At 40.6% G+C, this 22,187-nt stretch overlaps 1 protein-coding gene across 2 annotated transcripts; it reads right to left on the reverse strand.

Annotated features, from left to right (window-relative positions):
* Positions 1 to 14,663: 14,663 nt before the first annotated feature.
* Positions 14,664 to 19,299, reverse strand: LOC114480316 (E3 ubiquitin-protein ligase TRIM21-like). Of its 2 annotated transcripts, XM_028474346.1 has the most exons (3): positions 19,108 to 19,299; positions 15,725 to 16,389; positions 14,664 to 15,670 (listed from the first exon to the last, which is right to left on the reverse strand). In XM_028474346.1, the coding sequence occupies exons 2-3, from the start codon at positions 16,378 to 16,380 to the stop codon at positions 14,773 to 14,775; spliced, it is 1,554 nt and encodes a 517-aa protein (XP_028330147.1). In that variant the 5' UTR covers positions 16,381 to 16,389; positions 19,108 to 19,299; the 3' UTR covers positions 14,664 to 14,772. The 2 variants fall into 2 exon arrangements, with proteins under 2 accessions (XP_028330147.1, XP_028330145.1); XM_028474344.1 differs by having other exon boundaries at positions 14,664 to 16,389; positions 19,108 to 19,244.
* Positions 19,300 to 22,187: the final 2,888 nt, after the last annotated feature.

Here is a 22,187-nt window from a genome sequence, read left to right on the forward strand (position 1 = left end):
GAAGGAGAAGCTTGTTGGCTATTTGCTAGTTGTCCCCTCCATGCCAAAGTTCAAGGCTAAAGTGATATAGCACTACCACCAAAGGCTGTGGTGGACTTCTTATGGCTTGGTATCCTCGTGGCTTTTGAAACAGTGTCTTTTTTTGGTGAAGATGTTCCAGCAGACGTGTGATCAGTCTGCAGTTGCTGCCCATCATTCAGGCAGTAATCGTGGCATTTAACCCGCAACTCATTGGTGGGGGAGTGTCCAACCAACTCCGATGCCCACAGGTTCTCAGTCTTTGATGATGGGGCAGGATGTGTTAATCCCAGCATTGGCATGCGGCCCATTCCATAGACGATGAAGAGTTGACTTGGGGCTGAGCGAGTTATTTTGTTGCAGCATTGCTTTGCTGAATGGGAAAGTTGTGTCCTTTGATAGTCGATTTCCTTCTGAAGCTTGATCCTTTGTATGATGTTGACATTTCATTAGCATAAGGGTTGGAGGTGATTTCATTCATTAAGAGCTTTCATTGAAGATTTTGTTTCTTCAGGGACAACCGCAAAGCCAACAGAAACTAACAATAAAATAATAAAAAATGATAATGATGATAACAGTAATATTAAAATAAAATAAAATGAAATACTGTAATCATCTGTGTGTGTGTTTGAGTGTGTGTTGCTCATAGTCATTTTAGAGTGGACCCCAGATATATCAAACATGAAATCAAATAAAATTCAAAATAAAAATAAAAATAGTGTCTGTTGTAATGGCTTAGCACTATTCTGTAGACCAATGAGGGCGCTACCTCTCTCTCTCTCTCTCTGTGTGTGTGTGGCTCTCTCTGTGTGTGTGGGTGTGCCTCCCTTTCTCTCTCTGTGTGTGTGGGTGTGGCTCTCTGTGTGTGTGTGTGTGTGTGTGTGTGTGTGTGTGTGTGTGTGTGTGTGTGTGTGTGTGTGTGTGTGTGTGTGTGTGTGTGTGTGTGTGTGTGTCTCCCTGTGCCACACGTACGTTCAGCTGAGAGAAAAAAAAAAAAAAAAACCCGAAGTGCACAGAAACACAGCAGCCGACTCTCGTCCAAAATGAAAGCATTAAAGCCAAACAACCAAAGAGAGAAATCTGATTCCATTCACACGTTTAAACAAAATAAAAACAAAGATAAAAACGAAGTAAAACTCACCGAAAGCATGATCCGAGTTCACATCATACCAAGACTGTATATGCGGATGCATATATTATTTGTTTATTGGATTGTTCCCATTATTAGTGTATTACTCCCTGTAGTCTTCACTACACTTTAGGTTAGGTTTGGGGTTTTAATCTTTTTTTGATATCGGTACAGAGGTGAACTCAGTACATGGCACCGTGGTGTTTTGGAAACTTTGGTTGCCTGTCTATCCTATGGTCAGGACCTTACAGGCTGTCCATGGAGGTGCCTGAACAAAACCAAAGTAAATAATGACCAGCCGTACTAGATGCCTGAACAAAAATATCCGAGCCCGAAGAAAAAAATAGGGAACTTATAATATTAAAATGCAAAGAACTTCAACCATTTGAGCCTTTCTCATGGCAGTCCCTTCACTGCGTCAAAACACAGAACAGCTGAAGGAGGAGAGAACCTCCAGAATGATGAAAATCAATACAGTGCTCGACTGGTTGCCTTTCTATCAACACAGAGCGAATATATATATATATATATATATATATATATATATATATATATATATATATATATATATATATATATATATATATTGTGACGGTTTGGCAGTTTGGGAATGGTTAATGTTAGGTTCTGTTTTTATGGGTGCCAGCCAGGTTTCCCTCCTGACGTATAGGATATTTGTATTAGTATGAATTTTGTTTTGTCTGTACAGTCGGTGAGTTTCCTTTAAAATGTCAAACCTCACTAGGACATATGCTCCTAGACATACACCCTGTTACATATGACATATAGACTGAAAAAAACAACACACTCAGGAAATGTAATTTTTTGACAAGTATATTGAAGTTGTCTACACAAAATAAATATACACACAGACATGTGAGTGAGTCCTTTGCTCTCCAACACACATCATACAGCTACAACTCAAATACATCCACACAGGTCCAGAGGAGTCAGAAGTTCTCACTCCCCCCCAATTTCCTTGCTCCACAGCGTATCTAAATAAACAGAACTGTGTTTGAAATCATATTCTTTCTTTCAACATGAGATATAAAAATGTTAAACATAAAGTTTTGACGTACTGCAAAAAAGAAGTCAATGACGTCACACAGACGGCAGGCGGAAGTGTGCGTTGACTGCACAAAGCAGGCTAGAATAAACATATTCAATATTATTTTAACATACTTCCTTCAATATCATAACAGCAGTAAATAATAATATATGAAATAAAGGAAACACAAAACAAAAGAAACTCACGGACAGTCCAGTATCTGGTCAGACGTGTACGTGCGGTGTGCGTCTGACGTCACCGACGCTTTGCAGCTACCAGGAAGCGGTAATGTCTGGGTCTGCGACTGACTGTTTCCAGCTCTAAAAACTATTTGCGGCAATGACTGGCACCGTGAGTGGATGGACTTCCTCCAGTAAGGACGCAACTGGTGAGGACCTCGAACAATCCGGTATGCAGTCTCCACAAACACGCTCCGCTCCGACCCAGAAACCGATGCTGCTCCTCCACGGCTCTCTGAGGTATGCCATTTAACTACCGCAGGCAGGAGGCTTGCCCAGCGGAGGAACCGGGGATAAGCGAATAGGCGAGGAGACAGAGATGGGCGTTAGTGTGAGATCAGAGTAAGAGGCTGAACAGGGGAGTGAACCGGTGGTGTGGGAAAAAACGAGAAAAATAAGTGACTGAGGCTGCAAAGGCATTTTGCAGGTTGTCACACACCCCCCCCCTTGAGAGAATCCGATTTAAGGAGGGTTAATTCAAAGGTAAAAATGTTTTTTTTTTTTTTTTTTTTTTCAAAATAAACGAAGGATAATTTCACTTCACTAATACACAGCCCTTGGCTTCTGCTTCTAGGACACTGTCTGCAAAGCCCAGGAAATCCTCCTCATCACGTTCCTCCTCAAGGATACGGATTATTATTTTTTTTTTTTCCGCTGCATTTTGTCCCACTCATTTGCATTGGGATAACAAGGCTTCATTTGGGCCATGTGCACCACCCGAAGATCCTCACCGGTGTCTTCCAGGACAACTTCAAAATTTACCGGGCCGGTTTTTTGTACAATGCGGTACGGACCTTTCCATCTCGGGGCAAGTTTTGCTGAAAATGATTGGTCAGCTTTGGATAAAGGGTGAGTACGAATCCAGACCCGATCCTTTTCAGAAAAGTTTCCTTCCCGTCTTCCTTGGTCATAGTATTTTTTTTGTTTCCGTTTTGCTTTCTGCAGGTTGGCGCCAACAAACTCCTTAAACCTAGAGATCTGTTTGGCAGTAGCATAAGCAGGAGTGTCAGGATCACACAAGTTTGGACTCAGCTCTGAGTCCAAAGGGCCCCTAAGAGGTCGTCTGAGGTTGAGCTCCGCCGCGGTCACACCTGTGTACTGCTGAGTTAAGAGCAAATCGAAATTCGGGGAGGTATTTGTCCCAACTTTTGTGATTATCTTTGACATAGGCGGCAAGCATGGCCTTGATGTTGCGGTTAATTCTTTCTGTGAGGTTGGTCTGGGGGTGATACGTAGAAGTTCGTTTTGGTGTGAGGTTCCATCTCTTACAGGTTTCTGCAAACACTGAAGACACAAACTGTGGACCTTGATCAGAGAGGATATAAGTGGGCACACCCCATCGAGTTAAAATTTCTTTAATTAGGCATTGGGAGATGGTCTCTGCGGTTGCCCTCCGCAGGGGAAACATCTCCACCCATCTGGAGTGATAGTCTACAAAGACTAGAAGATGAAGGTTGCCGTTCGAACTTCGTGGAAAAGGCCCCATCAAGTCTACTCCCAGCATTTCCCAGGGAGTATTCATCTCTGTTTGCTGCAATTTCCCAGGCGGTTTCCGAGTTTCAGGTTTGTACTTTTGACATACGTGGCAACATCTTACATAGTCCCGAACATCCAGACTCATTCTTGGCCAATATACTAATGCTTGCAGACGTTTGTAGGTTTTGTACCGTCCGAAATGACCAGAGAGGGGATCGTTATGATGGTGGTAGAGCAATTGCTGGCGGAGTGATGGAGGAATATAGACTTGATACAGAGTTTTGTGTGGTAATTGGATGACTCTATAAACCTTGTCTTCGAGAATGGTGTACCTGATGGTAGAGGTTTCATTAACTGCTCCTTTCTCTATGATTTCTTGATACAGATCTTGAGCGAAAGGGTCCTGCTGTTGAGCCCTCCAGAGGTTTTCGTCAGTCACAGAGAGTGGTTGGGAGGTATCCCGCTGGGATCGGAGTACAACTGCACAAGTAGCCGGTAGATAGTCTGGTTCCTCCACAGGGGCTCGTGACAATGCGTCAGGAACGGTGTTATACTTTCCTTTGCGATACTCCACTGTAAATGAGAATTCTTGCAGTCGAAGAGCCCATCGGATCAGCCGGGTACTAGGTTTCTGAGTCTTGAACACCCATACCAAAGACGAATGGTCAGTCACCACAGTAAAGTGTCTTCCTTCCAGGTAATATCTCCATTTTTCAATGGCCCATACAACAGCCAAACATTCCTGTTCCGTTGTTGAGTAATTTCGCTCTGCCTTGTTTAAGGTTCGACTGGCAAAGGCTAGAACTTGTTCAGTGCCTAACCCTGATTGTTGAGCCAGAACAGCCCCTAACCCTACATCACTGGCATCCGTATACACAATAAAGGGCAACGTGAAGTCAGGATGCCCCAGAATAGGCGGCGAAATGAGGTGATTTTTTAAGGCCTCAAATGCTGTTTGGCAAGAGGGTGTCCAAATAAATTTGGCTCCTTTTCTTTTCAGCGCGTTGAGGGGTTCGGTCAGTTCAGAGAACCCAGGCACAAAACGGTGGTACCATCCAGCCATCCCCAAGAACCGCTGCAGCTGTTTGATGGTGTGGGGAACAGAGAAGTCTTGCACTGCTTTGATTTTTTCATGGTCTACAGCAACTCCAGCAGAAGATACTACATGCCCCAGAAACTTCAGAGAAGAACGGAAGAACTGACTCTTCTTCATGTTAACTGTAAGGTTTGCTTCTCGTAATTTGTCAAGGACTGCTTGTATGTCATAACTGTGTTGTGCATAGGTTGGAGAGTAGATGATGATATCGTCCAGATATACGAAGCAAATCTGCCCACGTAGTCCCCCCAAAACTATCTCCATCAGTCGTTGGAAGGTGGCTGGGGCATTCTTCAGCCCGAATGGCATCACCTTAAACTGGTACAGTCCATATGGACAAACAAAGGCAGTCTTCTCCCGACTTCCTGGATCCATACCAACTTGCCAGTACCCACTGTTTAAGTCCAAGGTGGTAAAAATGACTGCTCCAGCAAGAGACTCTAGGATTTCTTGTATATTGGGCAAAGGATATGCATCGGTGTGCGTAGCAGCATTCATTTTCCTGAAATCCACACAGAAACGGGGTTTGGGGTCATCATTTTTAGGTACCAAAACGACTGGGGCAGCATATGGTGATGTGGATGGCTCAATAATATCTTTTTCGAGCATTTCCTCCACGTGCTCTTTAATTATTTGTAGTTTGGCCGGTGAAACTCGATATGGTTTTTGTTTGATGGGCACTTCATGAGATAGATATATTTTGTGAGTGAGTACTTTTGTACATCCCAGGTTGGTGGTACACACATCAAAATTATTCTGTAGTTGCGATAATAATGACTGTTTACCGAAATCATCCAGGTGTGCACTGGTGACTGCTTTCTGCATAAGATCATCACTTGAGGAAAAATCAAATAAATTGGCGGGTGGAATGGCAGAAAAAAAGGCAAGCTGCTGCTGCGGATCATTTGCCCAAGATGTAGATTCTGGAATAAAATGGTACCATTGTTTCCGGTTGACCTTGAACCAGTAACATTTTTCAGAAACGTCGAACTGCAGACCAGAGAGGGAGATAAAATCAAGACCCAACACAGCAGAGAATGCAAGACTTTGAGCTGGCAAAATGACACAAGGTAATGTGGTTGTCTGAGTTTGTAGTGTGATGGTTAAGGCACTCCATCCCAATGGTTGTCGTCCTTCTCCATCTGCCAGATATAAGGGGCCTCTTGTCCAAGGTTTGATTTCACCATTCATCTCATTCCACACTCTCTCATTTACCAGAGTATAGGAGGAACCAGTGTCTAGGATGGCGGCTCCCTTCCAGGAACTGATACTGATGGGAATCATCAACTGACACGGCAGGGGGTTGGCGAGAGAGGAAACAGCAGAGCAGATTTCTCCCGGAGGTCCAGAAGTTATAAGGGAACCAAAAGTGGCTGCACCCCCCTGGACGTGAGATTGACCCCTAGGCTGCTGCGAAGGCGCTGGAGGCCCGGATGTATGGTTCGTGGCTCCGTGTGGACAACCTCCCGGGGAGTGATTGCCTTTACAGCGCCAGCAGAAAGGTTGAAGTGAACGATTATTACTTTGATTGAAACTTGTAGGTCTTGGTCGCACTGTATTGTTGTTTGAGTTGTTTGGAAGCCGAGGTTCAGCTGGCTTAGGGGATGCACTTGTTCGTTTCCTGTGCTCGTACTGTTGCTGATTGTCTCGATCTCGCTCCAGCTGTTGCCCCAACCGAACTAGCTCATCCACAGTGGGTACACGACTACTCCTTAACTGGCTGGCCAAGGAAGGGTTTATGTTTTTGAGGATCAGCTTCACGATTTCCCCCTCCATAATTTGTGGTTTCCACCGTTTACAAAGGGATTGATACCTATACACAAAATCCCTAATGCCTTCATTTTCTCCTTGGACTCGGGTTCGCACTCGTTCTGCTAGCTCATCCTCATAATCCTCAGAGAGAAAAGCAGCTCGAAATTGTAATTTAAATTGAATCCAAGTTTGGGTCCTATGTCTGGCTACATCCCACCAATCTCTGGCGGTGCCATGCAACACATTCCTTAATGTAGCCATAAGCTCCTCATCTGTTAAGGAATTCAAAGCGAGATAGTCCTCACAGCGTTCCAAGTACTGCAGTGGATCCGTAGGGTCCTCTCTCTGTCCGTATGTGGGAAACAGTAGTTTTACTGGACTTTTTCCCATGTCCCGACTTTTGTTGAATGGCAGGGTTGGAAACTCTGATGCTATGTGGACTCCTGCCCTCCCAGGCTGAGCTGTCGACTCCAACCTAGGTCTGCTGGGGAGAGTTCCTGTTCCTGGTAGGTCCTGAAAAACAGTATGCCCAAGTTGATCCATTATAGTGGGTTGTTGATTAATTTGAACGGACTGGATCTTGGTGGTCATTTGCTCTGTCATAACCTTCATAGTCGATTGATATTCAGAGAGCTTCTCCTGCAGGTGGAGAACCTCTCCTTGTAAGTTGGAAATATTAGCCGTCAGTGGTGCGAGCAGCGAGTGGAATTCCTTAAGCAACTCTGATTGGTGGTGCTTCAGTCTCCAGCCCAGGGATGCTCTAGTTTGTGTAAGTAAATATTCAAATTGTGCATCCACGTGTTGATATTGCTCTTTACCATGTTCCTTTATTATCTCCTCCACCCGTTCCAGGGTCGTGGCTCTCATGTGGTGCATCTCCCCCTTAATGATGGATTTGATCTCTTCCATTGCAGACTTCATGTCCATTTCTGGAGTCCCAGGAACAGCCATGTCTTCTGCTAGGCGACCAGGAGGAGGCGTTCCAAGAGGGACCAAAAAGTCATCCAAGCCTGTTAGGGACATATCAAGAAGGGAGTACGCTGTGGAGCGAGTACATGGTATTGCCTCGTGGGGGGATGAAACATCTTCCTCCACAGGTGGAAAGGGATTGGTTGTAGCTCTTTCTGTGGTCATTTTTTTTTTTTTTTTTTTTTTTTTTTTTTTTCAGTTATGTCATTTAGTTTTCTTCAGCCCCACAGTGGGTGCCACTTTTATGTGACGGTTTGGCAGTTTGGGAATGGTTAATGTTAGGTTCTGTTTTTATGGGTGCCAGCCAGGTTTCCCTCCTGACGTATAGGATATATGTATTAGTATGAATTTTGTTTTGTCTGTACAGTCGGTGAGTTTCCTTTAAAATGTCAAACCTCACTAGGACATATGCTCCTAGACATACACCCTGTTACATATGACATATAGACTGAAAAAAACAACACACTCAGGAAATGTAATTTTTTGACAAGTATATTGAAGTTGTCTACACAAAATAAATATACACACAGACATGTGAGTGAGTCCTTTGCTCTCCAACACACATCATACAGCTACAACTCAAATACATCCACACAGGTCCAGAGGAGTCAGAAGTTCTCACTCCCCCCCAATTTCCTTGCTCCACAGCGTATCTAAATAAACAGAACTGTGTTTGAAATCATATTCTTTCTTTCAACATGAGATATAAAAATGTTAAACATAAAGTTTTGACGTACTGCAAAAAAGAAGTCAATGACGTCACACAGACGGCAGGCGGAAGTGTGCGTTGACTGCACAAAGCAGGCTAGAATAAACATATTCAATATTATTTTAACATACTTCCTTCAATATCATAACAGCAGTAAATAATAATATATGAAATAAAGGAAACACAAAACAAAAGAAACTCACGGACAGTCCAGTGTCTGGTCAGACGTGTACGTGCGGTGTGCGTCTGACGTCACCGACGCTTTGCAGCTACCAGGAAGCGGTAATGTCTGGGTCTGCGACTGACTGTTTCCAGCTCTAAAAACTATTTGCGGCAATGACTGGCACCGTGAGTGGATGGACTTCCTCCAGTAAGGACGCAACTGGTGAGGACCTCGAACAATCCGGTATGCAGTCTCCACGAACACGCTCCGCTCCGACCCAGAAACCGATGCTGCTCCTCCACGGCTCTCTGAGGTATGCCATTTAACTACCGCAGGCAGGAGGCTTGCCCAGCGGAGGAACCGGGGATAAGCGAATAGGCGAGGAGACAGAGATGGGCGTTAGTGTGAGATCAGAGTAAGAGGCTGAACAGGGGAGTGAACCGGTGGTGTGGGAAAAAACGAGAAAAATAAGTGACTGAGGCTGCAAAGGCATTTTGCAGGTTGTCACAATATATATATATATATATATATATATATATATATATATATATATATATATATATATATATATAAAGGCAGCTTTACCTTAATAGCCCGAATTGGTGTTTAGGATCAACCGATGGTTCGTGATCCAGTCTCTGTCCGAGGGGCAGACCACCGTGGGGCAGCTTTGGGGTTTTAAGTGTGTCCACTCTCCAGTGCTAGTCCACGGCAGAAGCCCCCCAGAGTAGAAGATGGATCCTGTTCGTGACGCCAATTTGTCACGGCAAATTTGCAGTTGACCTCATTTGGAGACATGATTTATTGCTCTGGTTGAGTGATGGAGTCCAGGCGAGGCATTGATGATTTTATAAAAAAGGTTTATTATAAAAATAAGTAAAAAAGAGTACAAAGATGGACAAAATTAGTGACTGCCCGGCCAGGCGATCCAAAGACAGAGTGAAACACAATTCCAAACCATCACGTATATTCCCCCTCAGTCCCCCCTCCCTCCTCCCCCCGGGAGATAAAGATAGAGAGAGAAAGGGAGGAGGTGAGGACAGAGGGTGAAGAAAAGCAAACAGTTTCTTCTTCAGTCAAAACAGCCAGTTCTCTTGGTATCTGCTGATTGCCATGGGAGTGGAGGTGTGTGCGTTTATGTTTGTGTGTGTGAATGGATGTGTATAGGGTGTGTATGTGTGACTATGTGAGTGTGTGTAGGCATGTGAGTGCGTACACAGAGGGTGCCTGTGTGTCTCGACCTTGTGAGATTTCAGTATTGTTTTGGGAAGACATCATGTGCTTTTGAAGAGATGGCCTGACCCAGAGCTAGAAGCAATGAAAAGTTACAACCCAAGGCTTAAGGATTAAAATATATGAGTAAATATATTATTAAGCATAACTAATAATTTTGCCATAACAATCCACTCTTTTTGGACAAAGTCCAACACAAAAAAAAGCAAAATTAGTTAGTAAGTTGTTTAACTTTAGCAAAAATACAGAAACACAGTTAATAATTTACTGAGAGAAAAAAAAAGAGAATATTATGAAAAACAATTAAAAGAGAATAAAAACAAAAACAAAAAAATTGTGGGAAATAATAAACAACATAACCATGCGCAAATGCAAAGAAAAAAATGCAGACCATTTTATAATAAACAATGTAAAAGAATACAATAAAAACATAATAGCACAAGAACTCAACAGTTTTTTCATAAATACTGGAAAAGACATAGAGAAAGGGATAAATAAACACCCAACACTTAAATGGAACCATTTTGACAATGAGAAGAAAGACATTGATAAGTACCTTGTACTTGAAGAAGTAACAGAAGCAGAGGTGGACAGAATAATCACTACCTGTACCTCAAAAAAATCCAGAGACGTTAATAATCTAACTATGACTCTAATAAAAACCATAACACCTGAAATAACCCCGCCATTAACACATATAAGTAATCTCTCATTCAAGAATGGTGTTTTCCCAGAAAAGATGAAAATTGCAAAAATCAGACCGATTTACAAGGGTGGAGAAAAATGGAATTTCACTAATTATCGACCTATATCAATATTACCACAATTATCAAAAATTCTGGAAAAACTGTTTATGAACAGACTCGACAAATTTATAGAAGACAATAATATACTACATGAAGGACAATACGGATTTAGAAAAGGACGTTCAACAGCAATGGCTATAATTGACATCACGGAGAGTATAAGAGAAGCATTAGAAAAAAAACTATTTGTATTCGGAATTTTTCTGGACCTAAAAAAAGCCTTTGACACAATTAATCACGATATTCTAGAAGAAAAACTTCAAAATTACGAAATAAAGTACAACGTTGACTTTGAAGAACACACATCAAAATGCCAAACCATACAATGTGGTGTTCCACAGGGTTCAATTTTAGGGCCAAAACTGTTCATTCTATACATAAACGACATTTTCAAAGTCTCACATAGCCTCAAACTAACGTTGTTTGCAGATGACACAACCATTCTACGCACAGGCAAAGACATTAAAACTCTAATAGAGTCAACAAATGAAGAACTATCAAAAATTCAGACATGGTTAGATCTAAATAAACTAGCCCTAAACGTCAGTAAAACAAAATTCATTAATTTCAGAAAGAGAAAAAAAATGGTAGATATAAGACTGAAACTGAACAAGGAAATAATAGAAGAAATAAAAGAATATAGGGTACTAGGAGTGTGGATGGACGACAAGCTGACCTGGAAAAAACATATACAAATAGTTAAAAACAAAGTTGCCAAAAGCAGTTACATCCTATGGAAGCTTCAACAAATCCTACATACCAAATCACTTCAAACAATCTATTCTTCACTCATAGCATCGCACTTAAATTACTGCTCCGAAATATGGGGTAATAACTACAAAACGTATCTTGAACCACTATTTAAACAACAAAAAAAAGCTACAAGAATTTTACATAAAGCACCACACAACACACACACAAACGAATTATTTGAGAAGTCAAAATACCTAAAACTGCAAGAAATAATACACTACAACACACAAATACACGCATTTAGGGCTTCATCTAAAAAACTACCACATCAAATACAAAAACGTTTCACATACAATCAAAATTCCTATGAATTCAGACATAATAATGTGTTTAGACCAAACAGGGTCATATCAAACGTTGGCAAACATAGTACTGTGTATAGAGCCATGGACCTCTGGAACAGTCTTGACGAAGAGACACAACAGTCCATTAATCTGAAACAATTTAAGGAGAAAACGAGGAGTACATTTTTACACACATACAGATCTCAAGTCAACTCTTCATTGAACTCTACAGCGACGACATGGAACTCATCAACTGGTCATTGAGCGCCATTGACAAAATCTTCACGACGAGGCAATTGCTTCAGCACGAAATACCGTGTCCAAAGGACACATACCCAGGTGGATATGTCATGGATGAATGAGGGAGAAGCCAGATGCTCTGTCTCTCACTGCTGACAGTGGAAGATGTGGAGGACATCTATCTGCTAGGGGTCATGATCTTTGGCCTGCTAATGATGGGGGTATGTGTCTGTGCATGTGCCTTTCTGATGTATCGTATGCTGAGGCGACTTTCAGAGGATATGAAGGTACTCCGAAAGAAGAAGAACTTTACGTTTGGAGAGTTGGAGGAACGTAAACAACGACTGGAAAAGAAAGCCCGAGGAGATACGGAGAAAAAGGACAGTGAAGAGGAGTAACAACAGGAACAATGACTGCAGACGAGAACACATCACATAAAAAAGGACAAAAAAAAAAAAAAAAAAGGAAGAAACGAGGTTGGATGTAAAATGATCTGTGTTCAAATTAGGGGACGGATCTGGATAAGCATAATGCTTTTTTCCGTCGCCCTTTCCGGCATGAAAAAGGACAAAAAAAAAAAAAAAAAAAAAAACAATGATGTGATTTTGCTCTGAATGTCAAATGAATTTCTGTGAATGCAACCATATCGGAAATGAACTGAATAAATAAATAAATAGAAATAAAAAATAAATGTAAAATACTGGACGTTACAGACAAAATCCAATATTTAAATTTCCTTGAGTTTGTGACCAATTTTTGTTTTATTTAATTTGGGAAAACATGTGTGGAATAAATTTAATAATTATGCAGTATTTTAGAAAAGACAAAGATTTATTTTTCAACAATTTGTGATTAAAAATGACTGCAATATTTAGATAAAAGCGTGGGAAAACTGTGCTGACATTTGACAAAAACACACAAAATGAGAGAAAAACTCCCACGATTCTATTACGTTTTTATAGTAACATGATTAACATAAATGTCCAGTGGACATTCATTGACCAATTGTTGCTGCAACGCTAATGTGTCTAAAAAATCTAAGGACTAATCTTAGATATGAGGAAGTGATGAAATCAACTGCAATGGCTTTATTTGACCACCAGGGGGCAAACTGTAAGAGCAGCAGCTACAACATGACATTCCTTTACGACACATAAGTTTCATGTTTGACCACAGGGGGCGCTCTGTTTCAGTGAGCCTAGGATACAACACAATGTTTATGTTGGAAATAACATTCTGTTGTTCATCTTTCTGAGCTGGTTAAAGAAATACAATAGAATAAAATAGAATAGAATAGAATAGAATAGAATACAATAGAATAGATCTTTATTGATGGTAAATTCACTTGTTACAGTAACACGATTAAACAAGAGCAGACGGTAAAAAACCAAAGTAAATGTCAACATAAATGTATTTATTCCTTTCATGAAAATGCAAACCAACATAGATTCCCCATGTACATCAAATAATATCACAGTCCAAATGAAACAAATACAAAATAACAGTGGAAAAATATAAAAAGTGTAAGTCAGACATAAATGTACAAATGAAAAATGAATTAAATGGGTTTCAGCTGCATCTCCAACAGCTTGAAGTAAATGAAGTAAAAAAGGTAAAAATGTGTAAATGATCTGAGGCACAATGTGAAAAATGTAGTTATTTTATTAAAATTAGTTATTCTTTTAGATTTGATTTTTATTAAATGATAATTACACTGAGTATTTATTTAATTACTAATTATAATTTTATGTGTTGTAAAAGGATGGTTGAATAAATGTCAATATCTTAAACACCAAAACCTCACAGTTTTACTTTAATTAAAGGTTGTCACGGCAAATTTGCGGTTGATTTCATTTGGAGACATGATTTATTGCTCTGGTTGAGTGATGGAGTCCAGGCGAGGCATTGATGATTTTATAAAAAAGGTTTATTATAAAACTAAGTAAAAAAGAGTACAAAGACAGACAAAATTAGTGACTGCCCGGCCAGGCGATCCGAAGACAGAGTGAAACACAATTCCAAACCATCACGTATATTCCCCCTCAGTCCCCCCTCCCTCCTCCCCCCGGGAGATAAAGATAGAGAGAGAAAGGGAGGAGGTGAGGACAGAGGGTGAAGAAAAGCAAACAGTTTCTTCTTGAGTCAAAACAGCCAGTTCTCTTGGTATCTGCTGATTGCCATGAGAGTGGAGGTGTGTGCGTTTATGTGTTTGAATGTGTGAATGGATGTGTATGGGGTGTGTATGTGTGACTATGTGAGTGTGTGTAGGCATGTGAGTGCGTACACAGAGGGTGCCTGTGTGTCTCAACCTTGTGAGATTTCAGTATTGTTTTGGTAAGACATCATGTGCTTTTGAAGAGATGGCCTGACCCAGAGCTAGAAGCAATGAAAAGTTACAACCCAAGGCTTAAGGATTAAAATATATGAGTAAATATATTATTAAGCATAACTAATAATTTTGCCAAAACAAGGTTAAGATAATAAGTAAGAGTAGCAGTGACTTAAAAAACACTTTATTTTGATACATTTCTGCAATTGTTTTGTTTTCATTACATTTCATATAAAATAATCATGTTCCTATTTTACCATCCACTAACACCTTTAAACTAATCATTAAACAACTTACATGTTTGTACAATTTAACAAGTTTGTGGTATTTAAATAAAAAAATCACTTTTTCAAACATATTTCATCACAATCCAAACACCAAATGTGAAGCTTCTTTAATAAAATGTTTCCTCCCACTGTTGAGAAACATACATGTTAGGTTGGATGGAGTGTGTAACCAACCTGGAGAAGTGAATGGTTGCAGAGAACCATTGAATCTATTGTTGGTGAGACTTCATCATGACACTGATCATTCATTTTGATTGACAGGACAGATGATCAGAGGTGATGAGTTTTTACCACCATCGTTTAAACCAGCACTAAAGTATGGATGTAGTTTGTGAGTGAAGCGGCAGTGAGTGAAGGAGTAGATCAGAGCTGCAGCATCTACATCATAAAAGGAGACCACACCCTCCTCATAGTCCACAAACACACCCACCTTCTCAGGAACACACTTCAGATGAAGAATGACTGAAGGATCATCAAATGCTTCATACACATTTCCATCTCGGAGCCACACAATCCATAAACCATTCTTAGGAGTCGCAGTGATCCTTTCCTTCCTGTTGATAGATTCTTTAACCACTCCTAACTCCCACTCAGTTTTTCCTTTAACCTGAACCTCAAAATAAAATCTGCCTGAACTGAAACTCTGTTTCCCTAAAACAATAACATATCTAGAAAATCTCTCTTTGTTGTCTGGAAGTTTCTTCTCCTCATCACTGTGATAAACTTGTTTTCCATCATCAGACAGGACGAGGTTAGGATGAGCTGTAAGAGGATCAAGAGTCACATCTACTGCAAACTGCTGCATCATCTTCATCTTCATCTTCATCATCTTGTCACTGAGTGTGTCCTCCAGCTGAGCCACAGCTCTCAGCACAGTCTCCTCATATGATGATGGACGGACCATGACCTCTGTCCAGTCCTTGGTGGCTGGAGGAGCTTTCAGGGAGCAGAAGTGTTGGAGGAGGTGGAGGTGGTCTTCAGAGCGGGAGAGCTGCTCCACCTCAGAGCTTCTCTTCATCAGCTCAGAGATTTCCTCCTCCAGCTCTTTGATCAAACCTTCAGCCTCTTTCTCTTCTGCTTCCTGTTTCTCCTCCATCGTCTCCATCAGCTCCTTCAGGCCTCTCTGAACAAGCTCCATCAGAGCAGTGAACATCTCCACACCTTCAGCTTTCCCTCTGTCTGCAGCATCCTTCCTGATCCTCACTGACTCTCTGATCTCCTCCAGCTTCTCTCGTCTCTTCTGGATCATCTGCTGAAGGTCAGCATCTGTCTTCTCCAGCTCCACCTTCTTTTCTTCACACTCTTCTCTCAGAGGAACTAACTGGTGACTCTTGTGCTCCAAAACAGAACACATCAAGCAGACACATGTCTGATCACTCTGACAGAACAGCTCCAGAGGTTTGCTGTGTTTTGGACACATCCTGGTTTCCAGGTTCTCCACAGGCTCCACCAGCTGATGTCTTCTCAGGCCTGATGCTGTCAGATGAGGCTCCAGGTGAGTCTCACAGTAGGAGAACACACAGTCCAGGCAGGACTTTAGGGCCTTCACTTTGGTTCCAGTGCAGACGTCACAGGGAACTTCTCCTGGTGCTGCTGCTTTCTGCTCAGATTCACGTCTGAACTGAGAAACCATCTCAGAGATAAACGTGTTGACCTTCAGCTGAGGTTTAGTGCTGAAGACCTGATTACACACGGGACACCTGCTCGTGGTACTGGTGTCCCAGTGTGTGCTGATGCATGGTTCACAGAAGTTGTGTCCACATGGTGTGCTGACTGGATCAGTGAACACCTCCAGACAGATGGAGCACAGGAAGTGATCTTCAGACGTCCCACTGCAGGCAGCAGACATGTCCACACACTGAGGGACAGAGACAAGCAGCACATTAACAGGACACTCTCATTGTTGTGGAGCGTTCCTTTACTAATGTTTCTGAGTCCATCTCACTGGGATCACTTCTAGTATTTAGCACTGATTCAGTCCTCCTGTAGTAATGTGGACAGTCTGCTGTGCCTCAGCAGCTGAATGTAAAAGTGCAATAGTTTGAATGTTTAAGGTTCAAATTAGTTCTACGGTTCTCTCATATTGACACTGGAACTTTTCAAAACCATGAATTAGATTCTTTGCACTCTTTATTTTAATGTACAATCTTGTTTTCTTTAAAATAACCAAAATATTGTGTAATAACAGATGAAAGTTTAACATAGAACAAAACTTTAAAGTTTCCATGGACCACACACTACATTTCTCAGTGATTTTCTTTGGGAAAACAAATGCAATTATTACACATTTTGCCTCAATAAATGTAACTTTTTAAATACACATAATTTCTGTGATAATTTGATTGAAATTCACAAGTTGCGATTATTCGTGATTAATTTGTCATATTTCCAATTGATTGGTAACATTTTTTTTTATCCATTCACAGCTATTTTCTATTTAAAAACCTTTCCCCATGAGCAGTAGAGACTTTTCTCAGATGATGTCACACATCACATGACTTTTTGTGGTGGGGGTAGATGATGGAAACCAATGACAAACTGTTTCAACATTTAATCTCTAATCTGGAAACTGATTAGAAATATCTGCACTTCAATCCTGTCTTTAGTCAAAATGAACATGACATTTATTTCAAAGCTCATTAGGAATAAATGGTAAATAAATGGAAAACATCACGTCACCAAGTCTAAACTTTATATCTTCAATGTTCCTCAAATAAAGATATCTATGTAGTTGTAGATATCTGAGATGACGTTTGGACTCGGCAGAAGTTAAAAGTTTTTTTTTTTTTTTTGTTTGTAGTTTATTTTAATATTTACTTGTCACATTTCCTGAGATAAAAATGATTGTCTAAAAAAGGAAACCAATGGTTCATTCATTCCTAACTGAAATATCTTATTTTCTCATGTATATTTATAATTTCTCTTTAACTAAAAAAACAAGTTTTCTCTGATTAATTGATGGAATTTTCAGTCAAATACTGGATTAGAAAAATATTCATCAGCTGCAGCCCTGAAACATATTGTAGACAATTATATATAAGATGTTGACGTGAATCTATGTTTTAAATGTTAGGTGAGCTAAATGCTGAAAAGAGCTAGAAAACCATCACTGAACTTTGACATCCCATAATTAAGAACTTCAATGTTCAAAGATGTTTCCATAAAAAGCAGCAGAGCAGCATTCCATCACTTCCTTTCAGCAGCTAAATCCCAGTGTTTCCTCATTCTATTAATGATTTACAATCTGTATCTTGGAATAAAACTATAAAGTAATGATCACATGTTAAATGTGTGACATTAAAATGAATAAATTATTGTGTTTGGTGATTTGAGGCTAGTGAAATATGGGCCTGGCATCCTGAGTATATTTTTTTATAAACCCAGTATTTAATACGTAGCTTTACATGCAGTGAGACAATCTGATGTAATATTTAACACAGGAAACACAGTGAGTGAGTCCTGGTAGTTAGAGCAGTTGTGACAACGTTCAAATCCTGCACAAACTAATGTGGGACATTCCCACCTCTCCAAACAGTCAATGATCATTCTTTTATTACGTCTCATTTGTTGATATGTCTGTGTTGTTATGTCTGCTATGGACCATGTATGTGTCTGAAATAAAGTTTGATGATGATAGTGTTGTGTTCAAGACCACACTATCCAAGACCATAAACTTTTTTTTTTAAATTAGAAAATCTATATAAATAAAATGATAAGGTTTGACAGTTATATAACATTTTTTCTTTAGTTTTAGTTTCTTTTTTAATACATTTGACAGACAAAAAGGGTCCTGCAAAAAATGAACTAAAATATTAAAACTACTACTGATAAATTCACAATTATTCTACATATTTGAAAACAATATTTTTATGTCAGCTGAATGTACAGCAAGTGTTTAAAAGTATTTCTGCCAAGAAATAACATAGCTGGTCACCTACACACCACAGAGTGTTTCCTCTTTGCTGTGTTTTTACAAATGTATTATTTGTGGTTCGTGAAAACAAATTTCACAACCAACAAGTTAGTGGACATGTTTAGCTCCGCCTCTCTCTCCTGCTTGTGTGTGTGTGTGTGTGTCACACACGTCACATTAGGCAAGGCAAATTTATTAGTACAGAGCATTTCATACAGAAGGAAACTCAATGTGCTTTACATGATAAAACATTCAATTGTTTAAAATCAATAAGAACATTTAAAATCATCAACAAACACATTACATCAACAACATGACCAAAAATCTCTCTCAATCATATGCAGTAGAGAAAAAAAGTGCCTTTAACTTTGATTTAAAAATGTTCACATTGGATGCTGACTTCAGCTCTGCTGACAGTGCATTAAGGAAGGTTGTGGTCATTATACAGGATGGATTAAAGAATGAATAAAGGATTGTTTTATCCTGTTCTCCTTGTTATTATCACATTATAAAAAAGATTAAAAATACCAGAAATTAGTGCTGGTCTCCAACGGTCTTGACAGAAAATCCGTCAGACCTTTAAAATGTTGGTCTCAAGACCAACACTGGTCTGGACTACTACAACACTAGATGATGATGATGAATGTTAGCAGCTACACTCACCTCTCTTTGAGTCCAGAGCTGACAAACAAAAGTTGAAGAGTCTTCAAGCTTTTCTCCTCACAAACACAGACTGGAGTCTCTGACTGCTCTGCTCTCACACTCTGTCCTCTTCTCACACTGACTCATCAGATCATCTATTATTAAATAAGTCATGAACCATCAATGCTGTTTGACCAGTTTGGTGTTTCTAGGTTGGAACAGCAATGAGGAAACAAACACTATCAGCCTCAGGTTTACTTTATCATCTCCTTTCCTTTGGAAATATCCTTCCAGCATGAGCGTCAGTAGCACCACCAGGATTTTGATTGAGGGTGGGCTTCCAGAAAACTGGATGGTCCAGTTAAAATAAGCTTCTTTCTACATTCACCCATTAACAAGTTGTTACTAGTCATGCTGGTGTGAAGGGGGGGCTACGGGAGGACATGATGGGGAGTGGGCGGCTGAGCTGATGGTAACTAGTCACTCATAATGTTACTTAAAAAGGCTTGAGCACTAACTTCATTGATTTCATTGGATTACTCGCTGGTGTGGAAGCAGCCTGTGGGCGGGCTTAGGAGTCCAAACGTGCGGTACATGTCTGTGATTGGCCGAGAAGCTTCACTTAAAACTGCTTATTGGATGAAACTGCTAGAAAAAAAACTCATGGGGAGTTCCAGTCAAAATTTCCTACTTGGAACTCAGAACCATGACTTCCTAGAACAAGTGGAACGCAGCATACTGTGTTTGAAATCCCTCACTACTCATCTCATGTTCCATTGGGTCAGAATGGTTGACCCAGGTCCCCAATACTAATGTTGTGGGTAATGAGCATCTATGGAAATCTATTTAAACACAACACACAGATACTATAGTGGACATAGAAATCAGTAACTACATTTCATAGATTTTATATGTGTTACATCTCTACAGTGAGTCAGGCTGTGTTCATGACATTCTAGTGTTTGCAACATGCAATGTTAGAAAGACAGGATGTGAAAAGAGGACTTTTGGTCACCTTAGAACAGAACTGCAGCTCTGGGCTGGAAAAAGCCTGGGCCTACGCTCAGGCGGTAACCGCTGACAACAGAGTGAAGCCTGGGGAACAAGATGTCAGCTTAACGGAGCAACAGGTAACTGCCTTCCTCCCATTCATGGGGATTGAACTGATCTCAGCAACATGGAGGCATGTCACCTGCTCTACCAAAGAAATGACATCACCACACCAGTGATTATCATGAGGTTTGTTAACAGGAAGCACTAAACAGCACAGCTAACACAGAGAATGAAGGGAAGAGGATTAAACGTATTCCTGAATGATCACCTGAGAAAATAAATATCTGACTAGAATAGAAAATTCTGCAGCTTAAAAATAAAAAACAGGAAAACTAAACATATGAACAACAAATAGAAACATATTCATTAAAATAATCAGAACACCAAAACTAAGAATCATAGATCAGACATAAACAACATAACACACAACCATGACACAGTCTGACAGAACTTGTTTCTCTACATTTAGGGCAGAGGTGTGGACTCCACCTACTTTACTTGGACTCAACTTTAGACTCAACAAAATCACAAAGGACTTCCAACTCAACACAGCGGTTAATAGAGGGAATGACGACAAAAAGCAGAATACAATTAGAATAAATCAGAATTCATGAAGAAAACTCAGCAGATTACAAAGAAGACAAAACATCATTATTGTTTAGAATGGTTTGACATGGGAATGTGAGGAATGTCAACTGACTGGCGCCCTGTCTAGGGTGTACCCCCGCCCAGCGCCCTATGAGAGCCGGAGACTGGCACCGGCAGACCCCCGCGACCCTGTTAAACGGGAATAAGCGGGAATGAAAATGGATGGATGGATGGAATGTCAACTGTTCTGCATTCACACACACACACACACACACACACACACACACACACACACACACACACACACACACACACACACACACACACACACACACACACACACACACACACACACACACACACACACACACACACACACACACACACACACACACACACACACACACACACACACACACACACACACACACACACACACCCCCCCCCCCCCTACTGAAGGGAGTGTTAACTATGAAACTGTCAAAAAAATAAAGAGAAAAGTTTCCTGGTCCTGTTGTTGTGTCTGTGGCGTTTCATCTCCTCTCTCTTCCCACTGATGTTAAGGCTCAGGAGCCGTGAGCGTCACACATGAATTAATACAAACACCACACTAAGGGGCAGGTTCACTAAATGTTTAGGGCTATTAAAACATGTGCAAACATCACTCCACGCACAAATAAGGGGTACAAACCCCAGGGAATCAGGACTGAGCGTGTTCAGCACATAACAATGTGCCCACAATCCATTTAGTGCGTTTCCCTCTAATGAATATGTAATGTTCATTCTGTTGTGTTTTCATTCAGTGTTAAACCAAACAGAATAGTTTCTAGTTTACTCTGTTCATTCTGCTATAGAACAAACATGCAGGTGCTGAGGGTGAACCCACTTATCATCCAGCCTGTTTGGAGGCTAAAAGCTTGGTTGATAGCCCCACTCACCATCCCCGCTTCTACTTCTGATCACACTGCTTATGTCTCCTCCACTGGCGGACACCGTGGGTCAGAGGCTCTGCTGCTTCATAGGCCGCTGGTTGTAGCCGGTGTAGCAATCCTAAGCTATGTAGTAGGTCCAGAGTTGCAGCATCTACCAAACTATAACTGTATGATTTACCTAAATCTAAGATTGCCTGGTGGTGGAATACTATCAACAGATCAATAGAACGCTTTGTGTCCAAAGCTGCTCCTGTTTTCCATGGACTGATAAGAACAAAGTTACAGGAATTAAAGGAGCAGAGATGTTACATTAGAGGAAAAAATATCATTAGGTTTAAAAGTTGATTAAACAGCATTTGTATTTGTTTATTTTGTTTTCTACATTATTAAATGTTTGTGCAGCAGACGGAGAAGTCCACCTGCCTCCAGTTGAACTTCTTCAAATGTCATTTTGTGCTTCTGTGCACTCATCTCTCCACGTTGAATGAGTCAAATATCCATTTAAATAGGGTGGTCTCAACCACGTCT

This window comes from Gouania willdenowi, chromosome 18 (genome assembly GCF_900634775.1).
Source record: "Gouania willdenowi chromosome 18, fGouWil2.1, whole genome shotgun sequence".
Taxonomy (NCBI): domain Eukaryota; kingdom Metazoa; phylum Chordata; class Actinopteri; order Blenniiformes; family Gobiesocidae; genus Gouania; species Gouania willdenowi.